This window comes from Rhincodon typus, chromosome 20, assembly GCF_021869965.1.
Source record: "Rhincodon typus isolate 14 chromosome 20, sRhiTyp1.1, whole genome shotgun sequence".
NCBI classification, from domain to species: Eukaryota; Metazoa; Chordata; class Chondrichthyes; order Orectolobiformes; family Rhincodontidae; genus Rhincodon; species Rhincodon typus.
In genome coordinates this window covers 41,559,046-41,583,220 of record NC_063351.1, presented here as the reverse complement: position 1 = coordinate 41,583,220, position 24,175 = coordinate 41,559,046, and the positions used below count along the sequence as shown (strand labels likewise).

Below are 24,175 nucleotides of genomic sequence, written 5' to 3'. Positions count from 1 at the left end.
AATTTAAAACAAGATTGAGAATTTTAAAATCAAGACTTGGTTTCACTGGACACCAATTTAAGTCAATGAGCACAAGGGTGACAAGGGAATAGGACTGAGAGATTGTTAACGCTAAGCTCTGGATGACCAGAACTGGTGGTGGTGGGTGGGTGGGTGGGTGGGATGGTGGGGAGCGGGGGTGCGGGTGCAGGTGAATGGAGTTGGTGCTATTATATGAGGTATACTGTCACACTTTTAACACAGTTCTAACTGCCTCAGGCAACTACTTTATTTGGGAAGGGCAGTCTGGCAGTCCAAAACAGCAACAAAAGGAATGGCCTGTAAATTTGTGCTGTTGGTAGGAGTTTGTTCAGAAGGAACGTTGGCCAAGACACAAACATTCTACTACTCTTCTTCCTTACTGTCACAACAAGATGTTTAAAAGAGCGATTTTGTTTAACATGCACGCAATGGGAGGGAACAGAGTCGACTTGGGCTAGAGACTAGTGCCTGTAACATTGAGATGAAGGAACAGATGTGGTACTAGTAAGACAAGCCTTACCACCCACTCTGAATTTCACATCCTTATTGCCTGCTCTATGTCCTAAACCCTTATTGCCAACTCTATCTCCAAATCTCTCAGTGCTCACTCACACACCACAACCTTACTGCCTGCTCTGTACTCAATATCTCACTGTCCAACGTGTGCCCTGCTTCCTTGCATGCCACCCCATGTCCTCCACTCTGGCCTCACACAGACTGAATAAGTCGAGTAAACTTACAAAAGACTTAAACCAACATGCTTCTGATTCAATATGAATCACAGCAGAATTTGTTGAAATACTCATGCCATGGTCTCCACTTACACTTACTTATTCAGATGGCCTTACAACATTTTAAAACATCACCCCCAGGCACAAGCCAGCTCAGAACTACAAACTGTAGCCCTCTATGACAGCAGCTAACACACACCTCCTTTAACTGTACAAGTTAATACAAACCTGTTATATTCAGTCAGAGCTTGTGATATGACCAGACCCATACCCTGTAATAGAAAGACAAGGTAGGATCATATATTAATTGAAAAGTTAAATGAAAAGGTTTTTCTGCCTACGCTACTTAACTTACATGCTAACACAGCATGTACGACATCAGATGTTCACACACGCGCACACACACACACACACACACACACACACAACACAATACACAGAGGAGTTAATCTCTTCCATTTACTCATTTCCCACTGCAACTGACATTATACAGTTCACTTGAGTGCACATCAGAAGGAAGTGAATCCCTTGCACGCTCCCTCCCATTCCACTGCTTTTCCTATCTTCACTTCCTTGATTGGAGAGAAATGCAGACTTGAGCATATCTGTTACATAATCCCACACCAGATCTGACTGGACATCATGCACCAGAGAGTCTCATTCTCCTCAGGCAAGTCAAGCCACTTCTCAAGGATCATCCTTTCCTTCACAGAGACACTCCTCCTTTGAGGTCTATCACCCACTCCCTACAATCTTAATTTCCATTATTGCAAAAAGCTCATGCATGTTTTTGTGGTTAATATTATGGCTGCCTATTCAGTTCTCACCTCTCATTTCCATCACCACCTATCCTTAAACTTTCCTCTATTTCAGACCTGAAACACAGTCGTTCCTTAATTCTCCCACATCTCAGATCATCACGAGAGAAAATTCCTGCTGCAACAAGCCCTTTCCTCCTGAACTGTTGCCCACCACAAATTTCCTCTTGGTACCCATGCAAGCATATATTAGAAATTGTCCCCTTGTTCCATTCATTCAGAGCACCATTATCATTTCACTCATCCAATAAAAGGTATCCCCATTGTTCTAATGTGTTGCCACTTTACACATCCATCTCCAGCTTTCCCCACATTTGAGGATCTCCAGAAGAACAACTACATGGGAAGTGCTGTAAGACCTTGCAATCCAACCTCTCCTGTATCCCACTCTGCCCAATAACCAACTGTCTGCAGGTCAGCAGAAACGCATACTCACATTTAGTGTAGTCTCATCATCGACAATGGACAACTTCACAATATATGGGTTCACAGACTGTAACAAAGTACACAATTGTTAATTGGATTGTGGTACGGACCCAATATATAAACTAATTTATAATGAAAAAGCAATGACAGCTGATCTGCAACACAGAATATGTTCAAAGGACTTTGACTGGCATTCTAACAGACATCATGCCGGGCTAAAACAGACCATACAACAATTTGCCTTTATATATCCAAACCAGCTATTAAAAAAGAAACAAACCAATATCATTTCTGGTTATTTCATTCTGACTTAAAAATTAACAAGAAATCTTCAAGCTAAACCATTTCTTGATCCCATCTGCCTGACCCTGAAATTTAAACTTGAAGGGACATTCCAGCGTACTCACAAGCTCCACTGATGTCAAATAATACACTAGATATTGGTTAACCACAAAACAGAAATGAGACAATTTATTACAAACAATGCTATAGAGGATTGGCTAATGTTAAAATGTTTATTCTTCTCCCTCTTTGGAGTTCCTCTCAGGCAGTTTGTGTTTTGTTGCATCATAGAACTGTGCATTGCGGAAAAAGGCCATTCACCCACCACGTCCATGCCAACTCTATGAAACGAGCTAAACAATTAATTTTACTTCCTGGCCCTTCTCATTACCTCTTCAGAGTTTCCCTTTCAATTATGTAACCAATTTCTGTTTTGATTCCACTGCTTTCAGGCAGTGTATTCCAGATCACAAGTGTTCAGTGTCATTGCAACCCCATATATATTGAAGCAGTCCATGCCCACACGTAGCAAAACCAGGACAACATTTCATGTTTGGGCTATTAAGTAGCAAGTAATATTCACAACACACAAGAGCCAGGGAACGTTGACCTCCAACAAAAAGGAAAATCTAAGCATTTCCCATGATATTCAATGGTTGAATTTACTCTATTGGCATCCCATAAAAGTAAATAAAAAAAAACAGCAAGAGTAGAACAGCAGCCCCTGTAAACTGATCTTCCATTCAATACAATCATGGCTGAAATGCTACCTTCAAGATCATAGGTAAGTAGGACAATAGCAACATAGGACGAGGAATAGGTCAATCAGCCCATCTATCTGTTCGATCATTCAATAAAGTAAAAATGAAGTTGCTATAATCCGAAAGGACCAAAGAATTGGTTTCTCATTAGAGACAACTGGTGGTGAGTTTAACCGGAGGGTCACCATGCCTCGTGGCGGTGCCACGCATGAATTGAACTTGTGCTGTTGGCATCACTTTGTATCGCAAACCAACCAGCCAGCTGACTGACCTCCAACATGATTGCACAAATCCATACCTTCTCTTCCGAAGCAGGTCATTATTATCCAAGTGTCCATTTATCACATACTTTATAACAGGTTCTAATATGTTCCCTACTGCTAATGCAATGTTAACAGATCTGTAGTTCCCCGTTTTCTCCCTTCTTCCTTTTTTAAGGAATGAGAAGGCATTTGCTATATTTCAATTTACAGGAACCATTTCAGAATCTATAACATTGTGGAAGATGTTCACTGACATATCCATTTTCTGTATCCTCTGTGTCCCTAAGCATTGAAACAGGTAGTTATTAGGATCAGGGAATTTAACCCGTCACATTAAATTTCTCCATTACAACTTACTTTTGAATACTAATGCCTTCAATTCCTCATTTATCATTGTCCCTCGGATCTTGAATTCTCAGGGATTATTGGATCTTCCTGAAAACTCCAGGAAATATTCAAAACCTCCTTAACGCAAATCTCAGGAACTAATTCAGTGATACTTTACTTGGCAGTAAAACTCTGAATTCCCCTTCTAAGTCTTTCACAAATTTCATTAAATCTGTCCCATCTTTTTAAAGATGTACTTCCAATGCAAACAGTTTCTCCTCATTATTACTGCCGTACACTGGCTGCCATGCTAGCTCTTAAAGTCACAAGTTTTGGGAATCCAGATAACTGAAAGTTCTCAACCTTGTGTTCAAATGCTTCCATGGCCTTATCCTATTTTATCTCTGTAACCTCTTCCAGACCTACAACCTTCTGAGATCTCTTTGTTTCCCCCAATGCCATTCACTTGAACATTTCCCCCATCACCAATTTTAATTGTACCACCACTGGCCATGCCTTCAGTTGCGTGGCCTGAAATTCCATCTGGAGCTGCCTCTCCAAACCTCTCTCTTCCCTTAAGATACTCCTTACAACTGACCTCTTTAACGAAGTTTGTGATTGCCTGTCCTGATACCAATCCACAGAATGGATATCAAACTTCATTTGGTAATACCGCTGCAAACCTCACTGGGGCATTTTACTCTGTTAAAAGGTATTGGGCAAATACAAATTGGATGGTGTATTTGGAAAGGCATGGACCAATTAGGGATAGTCTTCAGATCACAATCCCAATGCGATACTTGACTCAGTTTCTTATGGTCAGAAAGTCTTAAGCTGTATAGCATGGAAACAGACCCTTCGGTCCTACTCGTTCACTCCAACCAGACATCCTAAATTAATCTAGTCCCATTTGCCACCATTTGGCCCATAATCCCTCTAAACCCTTCCTATTCATATACCCATCCAGATGCCTCTTAAATGTTGTAATTGTACCAGCCTCCACCACTTTCTCTGGTGGCTCATTCCATACACGCACCACCCTCTGCATGAAAAAGTTGCCCCTTAGGTTCCTTTTAAATCTTTCTCCTCTCACCTTAAAACTATGCCCTCTAGTTTTGAACTCTCCCACCCCAGGGAAAAGACCTTGCTATTCACCTTATCCATACCCCTCATGATTTTATAAACTTCTATAAGGTCACCCCTCAGCCGCCGACGCTCCAGGAAAAATAGCCCCCACCTATTCAGCCTCTCCCTATGGTTAAAACCCTTCAACCCTGGCAACATTCTTGTAATCTTTTCTGAACCCTTTCAAGTTTCACAACATCCTTCCCATAGCAGGGAGACCAGAATTGCACACAGTATTCCAAAAGTGGCCTAACCAACGTCCTGTTCAGTCGCAACATGACCTCCCAACTTCTATACTTAAAGGCAAGCATACCAAATACCTTCTTCACTATCCTGTCTATCCGTGACTCCACTTTAAAGGAACTATGAACCTGCAAAGCAAGGTCTCTTTGAGATAGCAAGAACTGCAGATGCTGGAGTCAGAGTCAATACAGTGTGGAGTTGGAGGAACACAGCAAATCAGACAACGTCAGAGGAGCAGGAAAGTTGACGTTTCGGGTTTACACGCTTCATCAGGACTGTGGAGGGCAGAATTGCGGGAAATGTAGGAGATGTGGTTGACGGCATTGTGGATCAACGGTGGTCGGGGGTGTAGAAGAGTTACGGTCCTTGAAGTGGGAGGACAATACTCTCAACTGCATCTCCTGCATTTCTGCCCTCAAAACACCTCCCCCAAACAAAAAATAAGGACAGCGTGCCCCTGGTCCTCAAATACCACCCCACCAAATTCCGCATCCAGCGCATCATCCTCTGCCACCTACAATCCGACCCCACAACCACAGATATATTTCCCTCCCCACCCCTATCTGCCTTTTGTAGGGACCGTTCACTCTGACTCCATCTGCTCCACACTACCAACCAACCCCACCACCTCTCCCTGCAACTGCAGGAAGTGCTACACCTGCCCCTACATCTCCCCTCTCACTTCCACCCAAGGCCCCAGACAAACTTTCCAAATCCGACAGGGATTCACATGTATGTCCTCCAACCTGGTCTACTGTATCTTTTGCTCCCGACATGGCCTCCTCTACAGCGAGACCAAGCGCAGACTCAGTGACCGATTCACGGAGCATCTGTGCTATAATCCACACCACCTTCCGTTTGCCAACCATTTTAACTGCCCCTCCCACTCCCTGGGTGACATGTCCATCCTGGGCCTCCTCCAGTGTCATAATGATGCCACACGCAAACTGGAGGAACATCACCTCATATTCCACCTCGGGAGCCTACAGCCCGATGGCTTCAACATAGACTTCACCAGTTTTGAAATCTCCCCCACCCCCGGCCTCATTCCATGTCCAACCTCCCGCTCATCCTCGCCTCCTTGACCTGACACAACCTTTTCATCTTCTTTCCCACCTATCTGCCCCACTCTTTCAATGGCCAATCCCCACTACCCCTATCTGCATCCACCTATCACCATCCCACCTACCTTCCTCCAGCCCCACCCCTCTTTCCTCTATTTATTTCCCAGCTCCCTTCCTCCTCCCCATCCTGATGAAGGGTGTAAACCCGAAACGTCAACTCTCCTGCTCCGTTCCTCCAGCTCCGCACTGTATCGACTTCAAGGTCTCTTTGTTCAGCAACACTCCCCAGGGCCTTACCATTAAGTGTATAAGTCCTGCCCTGAATTGCCTTTCCATAATGCAGCACCTCACGTTTATCTAAATTAAACTCCATCTGCCATGCCTCGGCCATTTGGCCCATCTGATCAAGGTCCTGTTGTACTCTGAGGTAACCTTCTTCACAGCCCACTACATCTCCAATTTCGATGTCAACTGCAAACGTACCAACCATACCTCCTACATTCACATCCAAATGATTTACATAACTGACAAAAAGCAGTTTATGTCACATTAGTGACATAACTGACCCAGCACCAATCCTCGTGGTACACTGCTGTTTACAGGCCTCCAGCCTGAAAACAATCTTCCAGCACCACCCAGTGTCTTCTACTTTCGAGCCAGTTCTGTATTCAAATGGCTGGTTCTCCCTATATTCCATGTGATCTAACCTTGCTAACCAGTCTGCCATGAGGAACCTTGTTCAATGCCTTACTGCCTTAGATCACATTCACTGCTCTGCCCTCATCAATCTTCTTCATCACTTGCTCAAAAAACTCAATCAAGTTAGTGAGATACGATTTCCTACGCTCAAAGCCATGTTTACTATCCCTAATCAGTCCTTGCCTTTCCAAATACATTTAGAAAGTCAAGCTTGATTGTTGGACTGAAGCATACAAAATAGACTTATCAGTTTAAATTTAGAGTGTGTTGCACTGTCAAGAAATGCTGTCAAATCCAGGTTAACTGTTCTCAGTGGAACTCAAAATTCTATAATGCTATTTAACAGAGGATGGATTGTCCACCATTGATGCCTCAATTGTTCTTTTCCTTTATGTTTATTGGACCATCATGCTAAACAGCAAATTGTTCACCAAGTTTGCTTGCATAATAAGATTAACTACACTTCAAATCTCCACTACCAATTAATTATATTTTCGATTATGAAAGATATTACTGATGCATTTTTTTTCTTCAAAATGTCTGATTGTTTAACTACTGTCCTTAAAGATAAACTTTCTCTGTCTCTGTCATGCAGACAGCAAGTACGCTGTTTACTATTTAAATACTATTTTTAAAAAAGGTGATGGAGAGAAAACATGGAACTTTAGACCGGTTAGCCTGACATCAGTAAAAAGGAAATGCTGCAGTCCATTATAAAAAGTTTGATAGTTAAGCACTTGGAAAACAGTGACAAGAATGGACAGAGTCAGCGAGGATTTAAGAAAAGGAAATAATGCTTCACAAATCTGCTGGAATTTTGAGGATGCAATTAGTAACATTAATAAGGGAGAGGCAGTAGATATGGTTTATTTGGACTTTCAGAATGCTTTAGATAAGGTCCCACAAAAGAGATTAACATGTAAAATTAAAACACATGCAATGGGGGGCGGGGGGGGTGGTGTATTGACATGGATAAAGAACTGGTTGGCAGACAGGAAACAAAGATTAGGAATAACAAGTAATTTTCCTAGTGGAAGCCAGTGACTAGTGAGATACCACAGGAATCTGGATTTAGACCCCAGCCATTCACATTAACATATTAAAGATTTGGATGGGGGAACTAAACTCACCAAGTGCACAGATGACACAAAGCTGGGTGGGAAGGTAAACTGTGAGGAAGATGCAGAGATGCTAAAGTGTGATATGGACCAGTTGAGTGAGTGGGTGAATGCATGACAAATGAAGTGTAATGTGCATAAATGTAAGGTTATCCACTTTGGTAGCAAAAAACAGGAAAATAGATTATCTGAATGGTGATGGATTGGGAAAGGGGGAGGTGCAACAAGACCCATGTGTCCTTGTACACCAGTTGCTGAAAGCAGACAGACATTCAGGTGCAGCAGGCAGTGAAGAAGTCAAATTGTATTTTGGCCTTCATAGCAAGAGAATTTAAATACAGGAGCAGGATGTCTTGCTGCAATTGTACAGGGCCTTGGTGAGACCACACTTGGAGTACGTGTGCAGTTTTGATCTCTTTATTGGAGGAAGGATGTTCTAGCTATGAGAGTGTGTGCAACAAAGGTTTACTAGAATGATTTCAGCTGACATATGAAGAGTGACTCGATCGGTTCGAACTATATTCAATGGAGTTTAAAAGAATGAGGGGATCTCATAAAAACCTGTAAAATTCTAACAGAACTAGACAGGGGAAACACAGGAAGGGTGTTCCCAATGACCAATGAGTCAGAATCAAGGGTCACAGACAAAGGATACCAGGTGGATCACTTAGGACTGAGATAAGGAGAAATTTCTTTACTAATATGTGGTGAGCCTGTGAAATCCTATGTCACAGAAAGCGGTTGAGGCCAAAACACTGAATGTTTTCAAGGAGTCAGATATAGTTATTAGGGCTAAATGGATCAAAAGATATGGGAGAAAGCAGAAACAAGACACGGAATTGAATGATCAGCATTGATCATAGTAAACCCGAAAGGTCAAACGGCCAACTCCTGTTCCTACGTTCAGTGTTGTCACCTGCCTTTTAGACCAAGAAGGGCACCAAATTGTAGCCCTGCTGTAACATGGGTGATGGTTAACAAGGAATTAAAGGAGTTTCTCAGTTCCCCACACTGGATTTCTGTGTACAAGAATGGGGAGCAAACTAAGTACAGTCCTACGATATTGCATTTTTCTAGACAGGAAAAAATTACAACAAGGTCAAAACTACTATACAGAAATGTAATGGGAATATATATCTGGTGTACAGAATATTGGAATCTCACTGTCATCCAGGTATGTGGTGATCGTAAACTCAATGTAATTTTTGCCCTGAATGGCGGAGTAAGAACTTCCAAACAATAAAGTATTCTTTAATATTTATTTGTATCTGTAACATTGCAATGAATTATGGGAAACATGTTAGACAGAAGTTATAAATATATAGGTAGAACATGTTTCTCACATAAACACAGCATTATTTTAGATCAAAAAAATGCTGTCTCCTAAAAATAGTGAGGTTATTTTTAACACAGGTTTACTGAAACACCCAATAGTAACACAAGGACGTAATGCATGTTCTACCATTCATTTATGCGATGGCTGATCTAGATCTTAAATTCCATTCACTCACCTTATAATTTATGATAGGTTTTTGTGAGCTGAAGTTATCAATCTCAATTTTAAAATGTTCATTTAACCCACAAACTCAACAGCATTTTGGGGGACAGTTTTTCAGATTTTCAGCCCCTTTTGTAAGAACATTTCCTCACATAACCCCTGATTCAGTTTGGCTCCAATTTCTGCCTCCACGTTCTGAACCCTCCCCACCAGACAAAATAATTTCTCTCCACTTACCTTATCAAATTCTTTATTCAGCTTAAACACTTTGATTATAGCAACACTTAAACATTGATATTCAAGAGAACACAAACATGTGCTTGCTATGCAACCTGTCCTGAGTGTATCCATTTTGGCTAGGAATCACTGCTACGGCATTTAATGGAAAACAAGGAGAGAATCACTGATCCCTTCCAATGATAACAACTTACCTCGTACTTTCTGTAATTGACTAACAGTGCCAAGAGAACCACAGTATCATAGCCATGCTGCCCCCTGCTGGATGCCACAGACAGAATCTGAAAAACAAAATGGGAAGGAAAAGGGCTGAGAGCTCAAGTTATAGAATCAGAAGCTATGGGGAAATTCTTAATTTGCAGGTCACAACCTCAGTGAAGAATATGAACATCCTTAAGTATTTGACTGCATTCATATTTCCCGACTATCTTAACAAAATGGTAATGTCACCTGAGGGTTTAACACCAGGTATGGATATACCTTCTCAAATTATTCTTTCAAGCAGTGCATTGCAGGTCATAACTTGGGGATTACAACAATTTCAGGAAGAGTGCAAAAATTCCATTCAGATCCCCTTCAGGGAATGAAACAGTCCACTCTGATCTTGACTAATATCATGCAGCACCTACTCATTCTGCTATATGAAGAAAAGGTTAGGTCAATTCCATTGTGGCATCTAATGTTCTTAAACCACTATTAAAGGGGAATGGATAGAGCATCAATCTGCAGAACTAATGCTTTTACAAACAAAATTCATGAGAAAACCAGGACATTCTGTGAAACACGGTGCCATCTGGTGGCTGTACTTGCAGACAGATATATTCAAGCAGAAAAAAATCGAGACAGCTGTACTGCGGCCCATGAACAGCAGCTTGGTCCATGCTGGGTGTTTAGAGAGGCAAACTCACCATCTCCAACCAGAATCTACTCTAAATCTACACAGACTTACAAAGAGATTACCAAGTAGTGTTACATAGAACCTTCATATTTAATATTGTTGAGGAGATCTTTGGCTTTGAAGGATTGTGAAAAGAAATAATACAATAGACTTCACGATTGGCAATAAACTTCATAGACTTCACGATTGGCGATAACTGCTTGCTTTGCTGTAAACTATCATGAGGTTGTTTTGAATAATGACTCTCTTGAAGATGTTCTTATCTTATCTGAGTTCGAGGGAAACCTGCTAAGAACAAGCCGAGTTGGAGGAAGAAAGGGTTGTCTTATGAAGCTGCTGCTCAGCTGGCCTCTCCTGCTTCTGAAAAGAAAACTCTACATCAGTTCAGGGTGACCCCTGAAGAAGGGATCTGAAGACAAACTGCTCTGAAGAGCAAAAAAAAAACTTCAGCCAATGTCTGCAGAGAAATGTTTTTGTTTCTCTTTTCCTAAAAAAAGTGTGCGCACCTTTTAGGAATATTTATAGAAATAGGCATACATGTTTTTGTTTCATAGACTATGTTATTCAATAAAGATGGAATAATTGGTCAAGTTCTATTTTGATTTTTAATAAACAAAATTGTAGAATTTTTTAAGAAACTGTTTAATAAATCTGTCATTTGATACTGGATATAGATAAGGTGCTTAATTAGACAAGTTGATAACTGGACAAAGTACTTTTATTTTGTACTCTGATCCATGGTACAGTGAGACTAGGGTGACCAGTGCACTTCTCTAGCCTCAGCTGTAACAACAGAAACTGGTCATTCAACCCATCCACTCTACGACAGTGGTTCTGACTCTTTCCCATGACTCTTCTCTCATCCTATCTGCATATGTTCCTATATTTTTCATTCATGTTTATTTACCTTCCCCTTAAATGCATCTATGCTATTCACTTAACCAATACAAGAGGGATAGAAGCAGAACAGTGAAACTATCCTCCAACTCCCTTGCTTGGTCAGATAAGGAGAGTGAATGCTGAGAGCAGTGCAGTTTGACAGACTGCCTTGTTTTGGAGTCCCTGAGGTTCTGCAAAGCTCAACCGAGTCTAGGTACGCACTCACTCTTTCGAAGATTTCTTTCTACACAAATCATTACTAGAAATTGACTTAATAAGACAGTAGGGACTGCAAAACAAGAATACAAAATAAGAGTGCAAGGCCATACTGACACAGAGAAACATGTCTGGGTAGAAAACACAAAGGGACTAGGAGGTGACCATTAAACCTTTTGAGCTCATTCTGCATTTCAATTAGATTGTGGCTGATCACCATCTTAACTCCACGAGTTAATATGATTTAGTACCAATGTAATTGGTAGAGTTTAATGAATAAACAAAAACATCCTGAGATTTCCTGTGATGTAACTATGAACCCAGTAGTCATATCAGAAGGTTGGAACTCCATCAGCTTAGGGCAGAGATGCTTCCTGTAAGATCTCTTGTATATATTGTCAGTAACTACTGTTTGAAGAAACAGCTGGAGACCTGATCTGAATTTATTAAAACAGATGAAAGCTCCAAACACCAGAAATTCCTGGGGTCCAAATCCAAGGTGTGTGAGCGTATCTGTGTGTGCTGTGCATACATGTGTCTATGTGCACGTGTGTGTCAGAAAGGGATTTTTCTCAGTGAGGTGGCACAGGCCACCTGTAATGTCAAACGCAGAAATAGGCCTAACAAGTCATGCTCCATACAAGCCTCCTCCCACCATTCTCCTTGATCTCGCCCTCAATGCATAGCTTGCAATTCCTTTTCTCTTATGTACTTATCCAGCTTCCCCTTAAAATGGAGATAGTCAGCAGTAATGAGCTGCTAAAAGTTCAAGCTTGTTGGCACGAGACGAATAACACATTCCACCACGTAAGCAAAGGTGCACTACAAAGCTAAACCACAGATTTACCAGATTTATTTAAAACCACAGAGGGGGTCTAAAGTGATTGCCAATCCAGAGAAAAGCTTGTGTCAAAAATCAAAATGGTGTTTGCCTCCCACTGCTACCCCAGACCCCCCCACCCCCATCCACCCAGACCAAAGTATTTTTCTTATTGTAGCTTTGCCAACTTCAGCTAAAATTCAGGAATGACTTGGACTTATCTTAATCATGGTTTGGTTCTATAAACTTTCTTAAAAATGTAACAGACTTCAACAGATTTCATTCCTGGTTGCTTTCATCTTTCATCTTTCAATATTAGATTAGTTGGATGTGGATTAAACAGAATCTCTGTTAAATACACAAAGGCATGGAGCACTCACGGACTGCTAAGAATCCATGCAAGCTATTTTAGAGGATTATGGAGCAAGAAGCTGGTGAGTGGGACTGACGTACAGTCCTTTCAATGTGTCAGCGCAGGCAATGACAGATGAAATGCCTTCTCTGGTCATTAGATTCCAATAGTGCAAAGGCATGGCAAACTGTGGCATCATTCAAATAGCACACACACTGTAGTCGCGCAGTTAAGCCCCATGTACTGTTAAAGATATCCTCGCAAAGGGGAGATGAGAACTATTCTACCTGTTGTGTTACATTAAAACATAGATCAGAAAAGTCTGGCTTCTGATCAACTGAAGGAACAATGCAAACAAATGTCACAGGAGGGAAAGAAAGACTTACATAGTGCACCATTCAGGACCACAAGATGTTGCAAAATACATTACAGACAATGAAAAATCATTTTAAGTAACTGCTGTGATACAGATGGCCAATTTGTCCAAAAAGTAAGACATGTATGGCAATGTTATAATGATTGGGTAATCTTATTTACTAATGTTGGTTGAGGGATCAACATTACCCAGACCAATCATCTTTCAGAAAAGGCAATGACCATTTAACCAGCAATTAGATGGTTAGAGGGCACCTCAAACTCAATATTTTATAACAATTCATGGATAGGCACTTACCTGAAGAATAGCTTCAAAAATACTGTTTATCATCACATATTCCAGGATAGTGTTCTGGCTGATATTATCCGTAACCTGCCAACAAGAAACAAACTGATGATGACAGGGAGACTGGGAAGACTGCTTTAATAAGTAGTTTCTCTCTCTTACCTGCAATTACCCCACTCACTGTGCTTTCCGGGGGGCGGGGGGAAGAGAGGTGGTGAGGGTGGGACTAGAACTAGAAGAAAGGGAGTACCAGGAGACAGAGATATGCAAAGTAGGACAGGACAGGACAGGATAGGATAGGATAGGAATGGGGCCAGCACCAGAAACTGTTGGAAGATTTACTCACTGTGACCAAACAGAGCAATAGCTTTAAGCAAAGACTCTTCAAACTCTCTGAGCCATCACCACACAACAAAGTGTCCAAACTCTCCATCAGGTTCTGTGAATTAAAGAGAGAAGGATTATCATACAGAACCTTTCACCAAATTGCTAAACGTGCAGTGCATGTACACAAAGCTATGTGTAACATGAAGAGGCACTCTCGCCCTGGTGAACAAGATATAAAAGGGGAAAAAAAAAAAGACTTGCACTACCATGGACCCTTTCATCACCACAGCACGTCCAAAAACACTTTACAACTGATGAAGTATTGTTACATTGTAGTGGCTGTTGTAACACAGGAAACACAGAACCCAATTCGTGCACAGCAAATTCCCACAACTAGCAACAACAAAAGTGACCACATAATGCTTTTTTAATATTGATTGAAGGATAATATATTGATTATCCTGGACACCAGGAATAACTGCCCTGCTCTCTTTGAAAAAATATATCTACCCACAAAGGGCACACATAAAAACTTAGTACAATGTCTTATCCAAAAGATAGCATCTCTAACAATGGAACACTCCCTTGGTACTGTATTGTATCAACCTTGATGCTGTGGGTCTTGAACTCTCAACCTGCTGATTTGTTGAGGCAAGTGCTGCAGCTGACACTGAGTCTAGATTTTCCAACTGTATTGCACAGAGATAAGTCATCTTTAACATTATGACCGGTAAATGCATCAATGTTATGATTAGTAGGTGCCATCAAGTTAAAGTTCACCCATTGTTTAAGGTGCCCAAAGGTCTCACCTTCCATATTGTCACTCAGCTCATATGACATCCAGTCCTGAATGAACTTAAATTTCCTCCAATTGAACATTGTAAAGACTGAAGCTGATTATCTTTGCTTGCTCACCACCATTGTTCTCCAGTCTTTTCCTGGTCATGACCCTGGCCACTGTCTTAGGCTGAGTTAGTCCAGTTGCAACCTCAATGCTCAATGTGGTCCACAGTCAAGTTTCCAACCCCAAATCCTCCTCAACACCACTTCTACAATATCACCCATCTCTGTCCTTGTCTCAGCTCAACTGCTATTGTAATCATTGGTAATTTTGTTACTTTCAGACAGGACTATTTCAATGTCTCTTGGGCTGTCTCCCATATTCCACCCACGAAAACCTTCAGCTCAAATCGTCTGCTGCCTATACTCAAATCCAAATCCCATTTGCTCATCAGCTCAATGCATGCTGCTCTAAACCGGTTCTCAGTAAAGCAATGCATCTTGTCAAAATTTTAAATTCTCTTCATTGTTTTCAAATCTCTCCATGATCTTGCTCCTCCCCATGTCTGTAATGTTCTCTAGCCCAAAACCTCTCCAAAATATCAGCCACACCTTTAATTCTGGTCTCTTAAGTATCCTTAATTTTAATTGCTCCAACATTAGCAACCATGCCTTCAGCTGCCTGGATCCTAAGCTAGCGAGTCTTTTCTAACATTATTCCTTTTTTTTTAAGATGCTCCTTACAATCTGTCTACAATGAGCAAGTCATCTGTCCTAACACTTCCTTCTTTGATTCAATATGAAACCTTGTCCGATTTCCGCTCCTGTGAAGCACTTGAGACTTTGTACCATGCTAACAGCCCTATGTAAACATAAGACAGACTCGTTTTCTGCTGCTTGTGCAGCCAGGGCCAGTACAGACCAAAGGGCACTTTGGCTCCGGCAGTGCCCTAGCGTGTTGCTAACTGTTTAACTGAGTAGATTATTGCTCACGCCTGCCTCCAACACTCACCTTCATCCGGAGCTCAGCTTTATCAAATCCCATCAACATGTTGATAATGTCAAAGCCAGAAGTCGGTTTGTTTTTCTGATGAACACCACGAATCAGGGCACATAATGTCTGGAGGCAAAAAAAAAAGAACAGAAAATGTAACCCCAGGGGAATAACAGTACAAACCTTACCTTAGTGAAGCAGACCAATACAAAGGCAGTGAGAAGACAGCAGGTATAGTAACAGAAAAGATCAGGGAGAGGATTTCACACTCCAAAGGGCTTAAGACACAGATGGTGATGGCAGAGAAAAGGTGGACAGTTGGATTGTAGAAAAAAATAATGGACTAACAATCCCCACAGATGGTCTGGAATGTCAATTCAAAGCCCACCATGTCAACTCATTGATAAATCAGAATAATCAATCAATCTAGACTCAAGAACAATGATTATGAATCTCAGACTATCATGAATATCCATTTGATTTACTTGGTCTGGTCAAAGTGTTATTCCAGGCACACAGCAATGAGGTCAGAGTTTTGGAACAGTATTGCAATAGTCAAGTAAGTGGTAGGGATGTTGAGATGGGGCGAAACACATGTAAAGAAGCTATGTGAGACAACAAGGTGCAGGGCTGGATGAACACAGCAGGCCAAGCAGCATCATAGGAGCAGAGAGGCTGACGTTTCGGGCCTAGACCCTTCATCAGAAAAGAAACTATGTACTCACTTGTGTAAGTTCTAGGGCCTTACCTGTAACGCATTCACCACTTTAATCTGATGCTCCTCATTTAAGGACACTATGCAGTGCTGGAACAGGCTGTTAATGTTATCCTTTAACTTCATCAGCTCATCCCCATCCACGGATTCTAGTTTTGCCTCCAGGTACTCTAGGTTCACCTGAAGGGAGTAAGATGAAAGATCAACAACCATTTTTGCCTTAAAGTATTCACTCAAGGATGAGGATTCTCAAATATTCCACCAAGACAGTGAACAGGAGAAAGGGCCAAGTGGAAAAGTATTTCAAAAGGAAGATGACAGAGTTATGGAGCCATATAGCACAGAAACACACTCCTCAGTCCAATTTATCCACACTGACTAAGTCTCCTAAACTAAATTAGCCCCACTTGCCTGCATTTGGCCCATTTCCCTCTAATGCTTTCCTATTCATATAACTACCCAAATATCTTTTAAATGTTGTAACTGTACCTGCATCTACCACTTCCTCTGGCAGTTTATTCTGCAGATGAACTACCCTCCAAGTGAAAAAGTTGCCCCTCAGGTTTTAAATCTTTCTCTTCTCACCTTAAAAATATGACCCCTACTTTTGAGCTCCCCCACCCTATGGAAAAGATCCCTGCTATTCCCCCCACCCTATGGAAAAGATCTCTGCTATTCCCCCCACCCTATGGAAAAGACCTTTGCTATTCCCCCATTTTATCTATATGCCTCATGATTTTATAAACCTCCACAAAGGTCACCCCTGAACCTCCTATACTTCAGTGAAACAAGTCCCAGCCTATTTAGCCTCTCCTTATAACACAAACCCTCCAGTCCCAGCAATATCCTGGTACATCTTTTCAGAACACTCTCCAATTTAATAATATCTTTCCTATTGCAGAGCGACCAGAACCATAAAAAGTACTCCTAAAGTGGCCTCACCAAAGCCTGTGCAGCCGTAACATGATAACCCAACTCCTTTATTCAGTGCTCTGAGCAATGAAGGCAAGCATGCTTAATATCTTCTTACCCATCCCGTCTACCTGCGACACAACTTCCAAGAACTACGTACTTGAACCCCTCTCTGTTGAGCGACACTACCCAAGGTCCTACCATTAACTGTGTAAGTCCTGCCTTTGTTTGTTTTACCAAAATACAATATTTCACATTTATCCAAATTAAACTCCATCTGCCACTCCTCAGCCCACTGGCCCAATGATGGTTGGCCATAAGGAGGGAGAGAATTGCAGACACCAGGCTAAGCGAGTACAAAAGAAACACACAAAGCTGGAGTGGTGGAAAATGCGATGTCTTGGAGATACAAAAGAAGGCATGAAGAGGTTGGTGATGATGGGAGTGAAAAAACTTTGAGAGAACATGAACAAGGTGAAATCTGGGGTAGTGGAGTTAGAGAACTAGAAGATTAGTGCCGATCATGTTGACACACTAAGCCAGAATGGAAGCAATCACAAGTATCACACACATACTCAACTCTGCTTCCGATTTGATCATGCAAACTGTCTCTTGTCTGATGCTCCCACTCCAGCAAGAGATACTAGGAAATCAGAGCCAATTCTATCTAACCCCAAATCTGTAAATGGGATAAGGTGTACAATCCTATGAGAGCACTGGCTGAGGTCAATGAACACTAACAGAGATTAGGGATTGAACCAACTCAATGATGCTGGAAAGATGTCTTCACCCATTGGCAACTGGGGAAAACTTTTATTTTTGTGCCAAGCAGAATAGATGGAGATTTTATCCACAAACCCACAACATTTTTGGTTGAGCTGAAGAGGCAAACTACAAAACAGAGAATACACAGTATGAGCTACACCCAATGATTCAACAAACCTCCTGGTGGACAGGCTCTACTCCTAACAATAACTTATATTTACAAAAATATGTTTCATAAGACATTTCACAGCATTAAAAGAAAACAAAATTTGACGCTGAGTCACTTAACGCTGGGCAGATGACCAAAAGCTTGATCAAAAGGTAGGTTTTAAGAAGCATTTAAAGGAGGAAAGCAAGAAGAAGTGGAAAGGTTTAGAATAGGGGAGACCATGGAGGGATCTCAATGTGGACTCAGATTTTTAAAATTAATCATTGCTCAACCAGTGCAAATATAAAGGCAAAGAGCAGTGGATGGGCAGAACTTAAGTGTCTTTCTCAAGGGTAATTAGGAATAAGTCATATGCCCACATCCTGTGAACAAACAAATTTGTTTGGGATATGGTCGAGTTTTAGATGACTTCAGGTTTATCAAGGGTAGAATATGAGAGATTGACAAGGAATCCGTTAGAAAAGTCAAATCTTGATGCAAAGACGTACAAGGATTTCAGTAGGACATGAAGAAAGACAGGGATGGTGGTGCAAAGTTTTATCAATGGTACAGATATACAGAAACTAATTTCTGAGCTAAATGTGACACCAAAGTTGCAAACCATTCCCCACATTTAATTTGCTTCTAAATCCAATGAGCAATTACTCCACCATAGTCTCTATTCCACCCACATAATTCCAAACCACATGCTAAGTACATTCCAATTATACACTATCTTCTTGGTCAATCCCTTCCCACAGTCAATCTGCATTTTACGCTATTATAAACACAAACCGCCTACTTAATCTCCCAAATTAAAGTTTGTATTTGTACTACCCGATTCTCAAAACAAAACTCCAGAATATTCATTCAGTTTAACAGCTACACAATGCAACCCTGAACTCCACTCTCTGTACTCTAATATCCTCCCACTGTAGCAGCCAGAGACCTTAGCCACAAAAATACTCAAACGTTAGATAATAAGACCTGACGTTGAAAGAAAGAACAACAAAAATACATCAACTAACCTTCATCAGGAAAAGTTCCTCCCAGAATCGAGGGCAGTTCTTGGTTGGGTCTTCATTCTGAGACAGAAATGGAATTATGACATTACTTAAGACTCAATAGGTTTTTTTGTCAATTTTGAATCCTCTGCTAAAACACACTTGAATCTCTACACTTCCTCAACAATAACTGTTAAAGATTCCTCTATGTCACTCCTCCTTTACCCCCAGTTCTACACATTTTCCATCCTCTAGCTCAACTTCCTTCTTTGTCTGTTGACCCCATCTTCTGCTCTTAGGCACTCCTTTTTCCAAATCCTTCTCACTCCCCATCCACCATCCATTCTACCCACCAGACTCCCCCTTTCCTTCTTGACAGTGGAGTCATCAATGGCAGGAATGTGTAATTATGGTGTATCAGGTTCACATTGTTCATTTATTACCCTAATTCACAACTGTGGCCACAATAACATAAAGGACCAGGTAAATTATGGTTATTTTCACATTCTGGGGAAGCAGTAGCATAGTGGCAATATTATTAGATTCATAATCCAGAACCTCAGACTCATCTTGTGAAGTTATATGTTCAAATCCCACCATTGAAGATGGCGAAATTTGATTACAACAAACATATGGATTTTTTTCTTTTAAATAGCCTAACGGTGACCACGTAACCACTGCTGATTATGTAAAAACACATCTGCCTCATTAATATTCATTAGGGAATAAAATTTGCCATTATTAGCCTGCAAATGACTAAACCCACAGGAGTAGATGGACTCTTAATTGCTTTCTGGACAAGTTAGATATGAGCAATAAATGTTCATAGCCTTATAACCAGTGATCCCAACATCCCATGAACAATTTTTCTTTTAAATGGCTGTTTCTTGGAGCTTGCTGTGTCCAAACAGTCTGTCTTGCGGCAGCAACACACTTCAACTGACTTCATTGTCTGAAAAGCACTAAAGACTATCGTGAGTATGACAGTGATGCTTTAGAAATGCTTGCATTTCATTAGTTAGGTAGGTTCCATTATAAATGTACATATATAATTTTATAACTGAAGTATTAAAATAAAGGCAATGTATGGATTACATTTACACATGCTAGTTGATATATTTCTAGCCTTTAACCCTGATACACTTGACTCTGCTTGATTTGAATTTCCATTGTGAAATAGCACTGGAGACTGACTAGTAATACGTTAAATACTTGCATGGAGTTGCTGTAATGCTTTTACATTATAAATTCCCATGTCCACATCATGATGGAAATGTCTGAATGAATGTGTCACATTAATATAACATCCCTACCACTCAATTGAAGCACAATTTCCCTTAAAATGTGGGCTTCAGAATTTATTATCAAAATAGGTGAGGGAAAGACTTTGAATAAAGCCTGCATTCATCCTGTGCAACGTGCTTTAATGTTATCCCACCAACTCTAACTATAAGCTCACTATAACGCTCTCACAAATCCATAACCATACTTCAGCAGAGTGTTGCAAGTGCAAATGGCTCTTTCCCAAATTGGTTACATAATCTACAAAATGAAATGGAAATGGAAAAACTTGCACAATTAAAAACTCACGTCTAAATCAACAGCAAATCAAAGCGAATGGCTGGGGAATGGAACAAGCTGATTTGCTCTTGCAGCGAGCTGGAACAAACACAAAGAACTGAATGGCCTCTTTCTGCACTTCAACCATTTCACTCTATAATCTCAGTCTCAGATATGAGATTTCCTATTGACAGCATTGCATGCAAATCTGTCCAAAAGAACCAACATGTTTTTCCACACTGCAAAGGTACAGGACTATCAATGAAACCAACCCAACTCTTTTCGTGATAACACGCAGCCTGATCGGTAATAATTCAGATTTTACAGCACATACCTTGAAGATTTCATCATACATCAAAACCACCTTCTCTTTCAAAGGTTTCTTGGTAGACGATGCTTTGCGGAGAAGGCCTCCCTTTTTCTCTACCTGTGCCATTGCATGGATTCTGTAACAAAGATGTCGACCATTAGGAAACAGGCAGCATGCAGCACTGTTACTTAGATTATTATCGTTTATTCTTATCTTTTCATCAAGCAGAGATCACACTTAACACCATCCTGCATTCACATTGTGCAATGCACTTCAATGTTATCTTACCAATTCAAACTATAATCTCACTATAATGCTCTCACATTTGCAATACAGATCCATAACCAAGTGTACTTCAGCAGCATGTCGCAAGTGCAAATGGCTCTTTCCCAAATCAGTTACATAATCTATAATTATGCTTCTGGGTATACTTTCTGCAGATTAAATTTAAAAAGAATGAAGGCTTACAAGAGCTCCAATACACTTCACTGAAGTGCCAGCAACAATGATGTAGAATTTGCTACTTAGGGTCTGTATTCCTCATATGCACTGATACAAGCTTAAAATGGCCTAAAATTAGGCTTGCACGATGCTCTGATTAATCAAAAGATCAAGCCAACGTCACTGGTCACCAGAAGTTCCTTCTCCCCTTTCTGTGTAAATAACTGCCTAATCACTCCCATGTTGTCTACAATGTTAAAACAGATTTCCAGTGAAGTGTAATGAGGGGTGTGACATTTTGATATTTAAAATGTGCTCTGGGCAACATGTGTCATATAACTTTACAAACCACTCTTTCTGACAGTATTTGTCATGTTGCTAGCCAGTGACTGGACCAATCATTTCTTTTATGGACCAAGAGATCTTTGCCCAGTTCAATTTAAAATTAATTGTTGGTCCAGGCTGCCCCAAATCAAAAATTAGGGTCCTTGCAATGCCACATTTCCTATGTCCTGTTTAAAAGAAAAAAGGTAACACATTCAAATTTTCAATTCTGATCACCAGAGGTTATAAGCACATACAGACTAATGAGGGTAAAATTCACCTTGGTAAGATACTCAGTTCAGGTACATCACCCACTGACTTCTTGCCAAGAGTCACTGGTTAAAGGTGAAACAGATGAGTAATGTTCAACCCACAGATAACAGCTTTGCCATCATCTCTACTCTCCTATCACAGGGCAGTAGGCAGGATGGCTGGTTTGTGATATAGAACATCAATAATTGTGACAAATGCATCAAAATATCCTCATCTCATGAAGTATTATACCTGGGATTCAACATTTTAATGCACCATAAAAATTTGCTCCTAATGGCAACTTTACAAAGCTTCTCTATGGGTCAGCCAGCAAAGGAAACTGAATTCCATCCCAAAACTGTGCAGTAAGGATGGGCTCAAGGCTAGGTATTTATCACTTTATTCTATATCTAACACCACACTGTAGCTGACCTGGAGTGTTTGATCAGGACAATTGTTTAAGAGAGCTTTACTTTGTAACTCTAACAGACTGGACAAAGTCTGGCACTTAGCAATATCAAAACTCTCCAGCCCGAAATATTCTTCCAATAAAAGAAAGAGATGCCCGGACGACAGAAAAAATGGCTCAATATGTGGATTCAACTCACCACTGACTCCTCAGCTCTCGACAGTAAGTTCACCAGGCAAATATCTCATAATCCAAACCAATTAAAGAGCAAGCATAGACACCGGTGTCCTTCTCACCTCTCTAATCTTCTCCAGCCTTACAACTTTCACAGATGTCTATACCCATCTGCTTTAAGCTCCCTGCAAATCCCTGACTTCTTCATGGTAACATTCCATATCCAAAGCTCCAAAATTCCCTCACTAAACCTCGCCACACTCTTAAAGCCTGTGTCCTTAACCAGACTTCTGGTCCCTTCCCAACAGTACTGTTGGTGCCCCTACACCCCAAGGACTGTAGTAGTTCAAGGCAGCAGCTCACCACCATCTTCTCCATGGCAATTATGGATGAGCAATAAATACTAGCCCAGCCATTAATGTTCACATCCCAAGAAAGAATGGACAAGAAAACCTGACCAATTTGTCCCAATCATGTGCTCTTCCATCAGTAACATTTCCCCTTTAAGTATTTATCCACGTTAGTGTCACACATTACCAGTCAATGACAATCTCCAAAAAGACACCTAATCATTGCTCCCTGATGTTCTATGGATGTATCAGAAACAGAACTGGACCAGGCCATAGAAATATGATGGCTACGAGGCAAGATCAAAGGTGAGTACTGCAGCAAGTAACACACCTCCAGACTTCCCAGCATGTTATGCAATCTACAAGTTCCAGGTCGAGAGCATGATAGAATAATCTCCACTTGATTGAATGGGTGCACCTCCAACATGAAGCTCCAAGACAGAGTGGCTTGTTTGATTAGCAATCCATTTATTATTTGCACATGCAGTCCTTTCCACCATCATTATACAGCAGCAGCAGCAGCAGCAGAATATCTGACAGCATAACCTATAATATGCACTGCATAAAATCACCAAGGCTCCCTAGAGAGGACCTTCCAAACTCATGGCCTCTGCAACTTAGAAGTACAAAGGTAAGAGATACATGGGACACAACCACCGGCAAGTTCTCCTATAAATCACATACCATGCTGACTTGGAAATATATTACCACTTCTTCAGTGTTGCTAGGTCAAAGTCCTGAAAATCTCTTCCTCATAGCATTATGGGTGCCCCCTGCACGACATGGACTGCAGCAATTCAAGTAGGTAGCTCATCACTACCTTTTCCAGAGCACTTTGGCATGGGTGATAAATACTGACTCAGCCATGAAACCAACATCCTATGAATGAACTTTAAAAAGGTAAGTTGGACAAGATCCATGGGTTCAAGTATGCCAACTCAGCCATTGCCATGGCTGACAACAGCTCCCTCTGTGCAGCTCTGTACAACACTCACAATATGCCAAAGTTGTGGTCTCTTGGATTGCTACATTGTAGGGTTAATTTCCATTTGAGGCAATTGTCGTGGTTCTACAGAAAGGTGGTTGACAGTGAGGTGATACATAGTAAATTAGTTTGAGGTAATGCAGTGCAGATTTCCCCACTCAATCCCATAATGTTATTCAGATACGGTTTCAACGTTTGAGAAAACAAGGTGTAGAGCTGGATGAACACAGCAGGCCAAGCAGCATCAGAGGAGCAGGAAAGCTGACGTTTCGGGTCTGGACCCAAT

The 24,175-nt window shown here is 41.0% G+C and overlaps 1 protein-coding gene across 2 annotated transcripts in view; it reads right to left on the bottom strand.

The window, feature by feature from the left end:
* armh3 (armadillo like helical domain containing 3) overlaps positions 1 to 24,175 on the bottom strand; it is a 123,417-nt gene that overhangs the window by 98,236 nt on the left and 1,006 nt on the right. Inside the window, exons 1-10 of one of the 2 annotated variants that reach the window (XM_048608771.1) lie at positions 20,979 to 21,073; positions 20,675 to 20,743; positions 19,109 to 19,165; positions 16,289 to 16,435; positions 15,559 to 15,666; positions 13,786 to 13,878; positions 13,452 to 13,526; positions 9,808 to 9,894; positions 2,007 to 2,063; positions 981 to 1,024 (exon numbers count right to left, since the gene is read on the bottom strand). In XM_048608771.1, the coding sequence (XP_048464728.1) occupies positions 981 to 1,024; positions 2,007 to 2,063; positions 9,808 to 9,894; positions 13,452 to 13,526; positions 13,786 to 13,878; positions 15,559 to 15,666; positions 16,289 to 16,435; positions 19,109 to 19,114 (617 nt within the window). In that variant the 5' untranslated portion in view covers positions 19,115 to 19,165; positions 20,675 to 20,743; positions 20,979 to 21,073. Of the gene's footprint in view, positions 1 to 980; positions 1,025 to 2,006; positions 2,064 to 9,807; positions 9,895 to 13,451; positions 13,527 to 13,785; positions 13,879 to 15,558; positions 15,667 to 16,288; positions 16,436 to 19,108; positions 19,166 to 20,674; positions 20,744 to 20,978; positions 21,091 to 24,175 lie in introns of those variants that run through there. The other variant, XM_048608770.1, reaches the window with a different exon arrangement.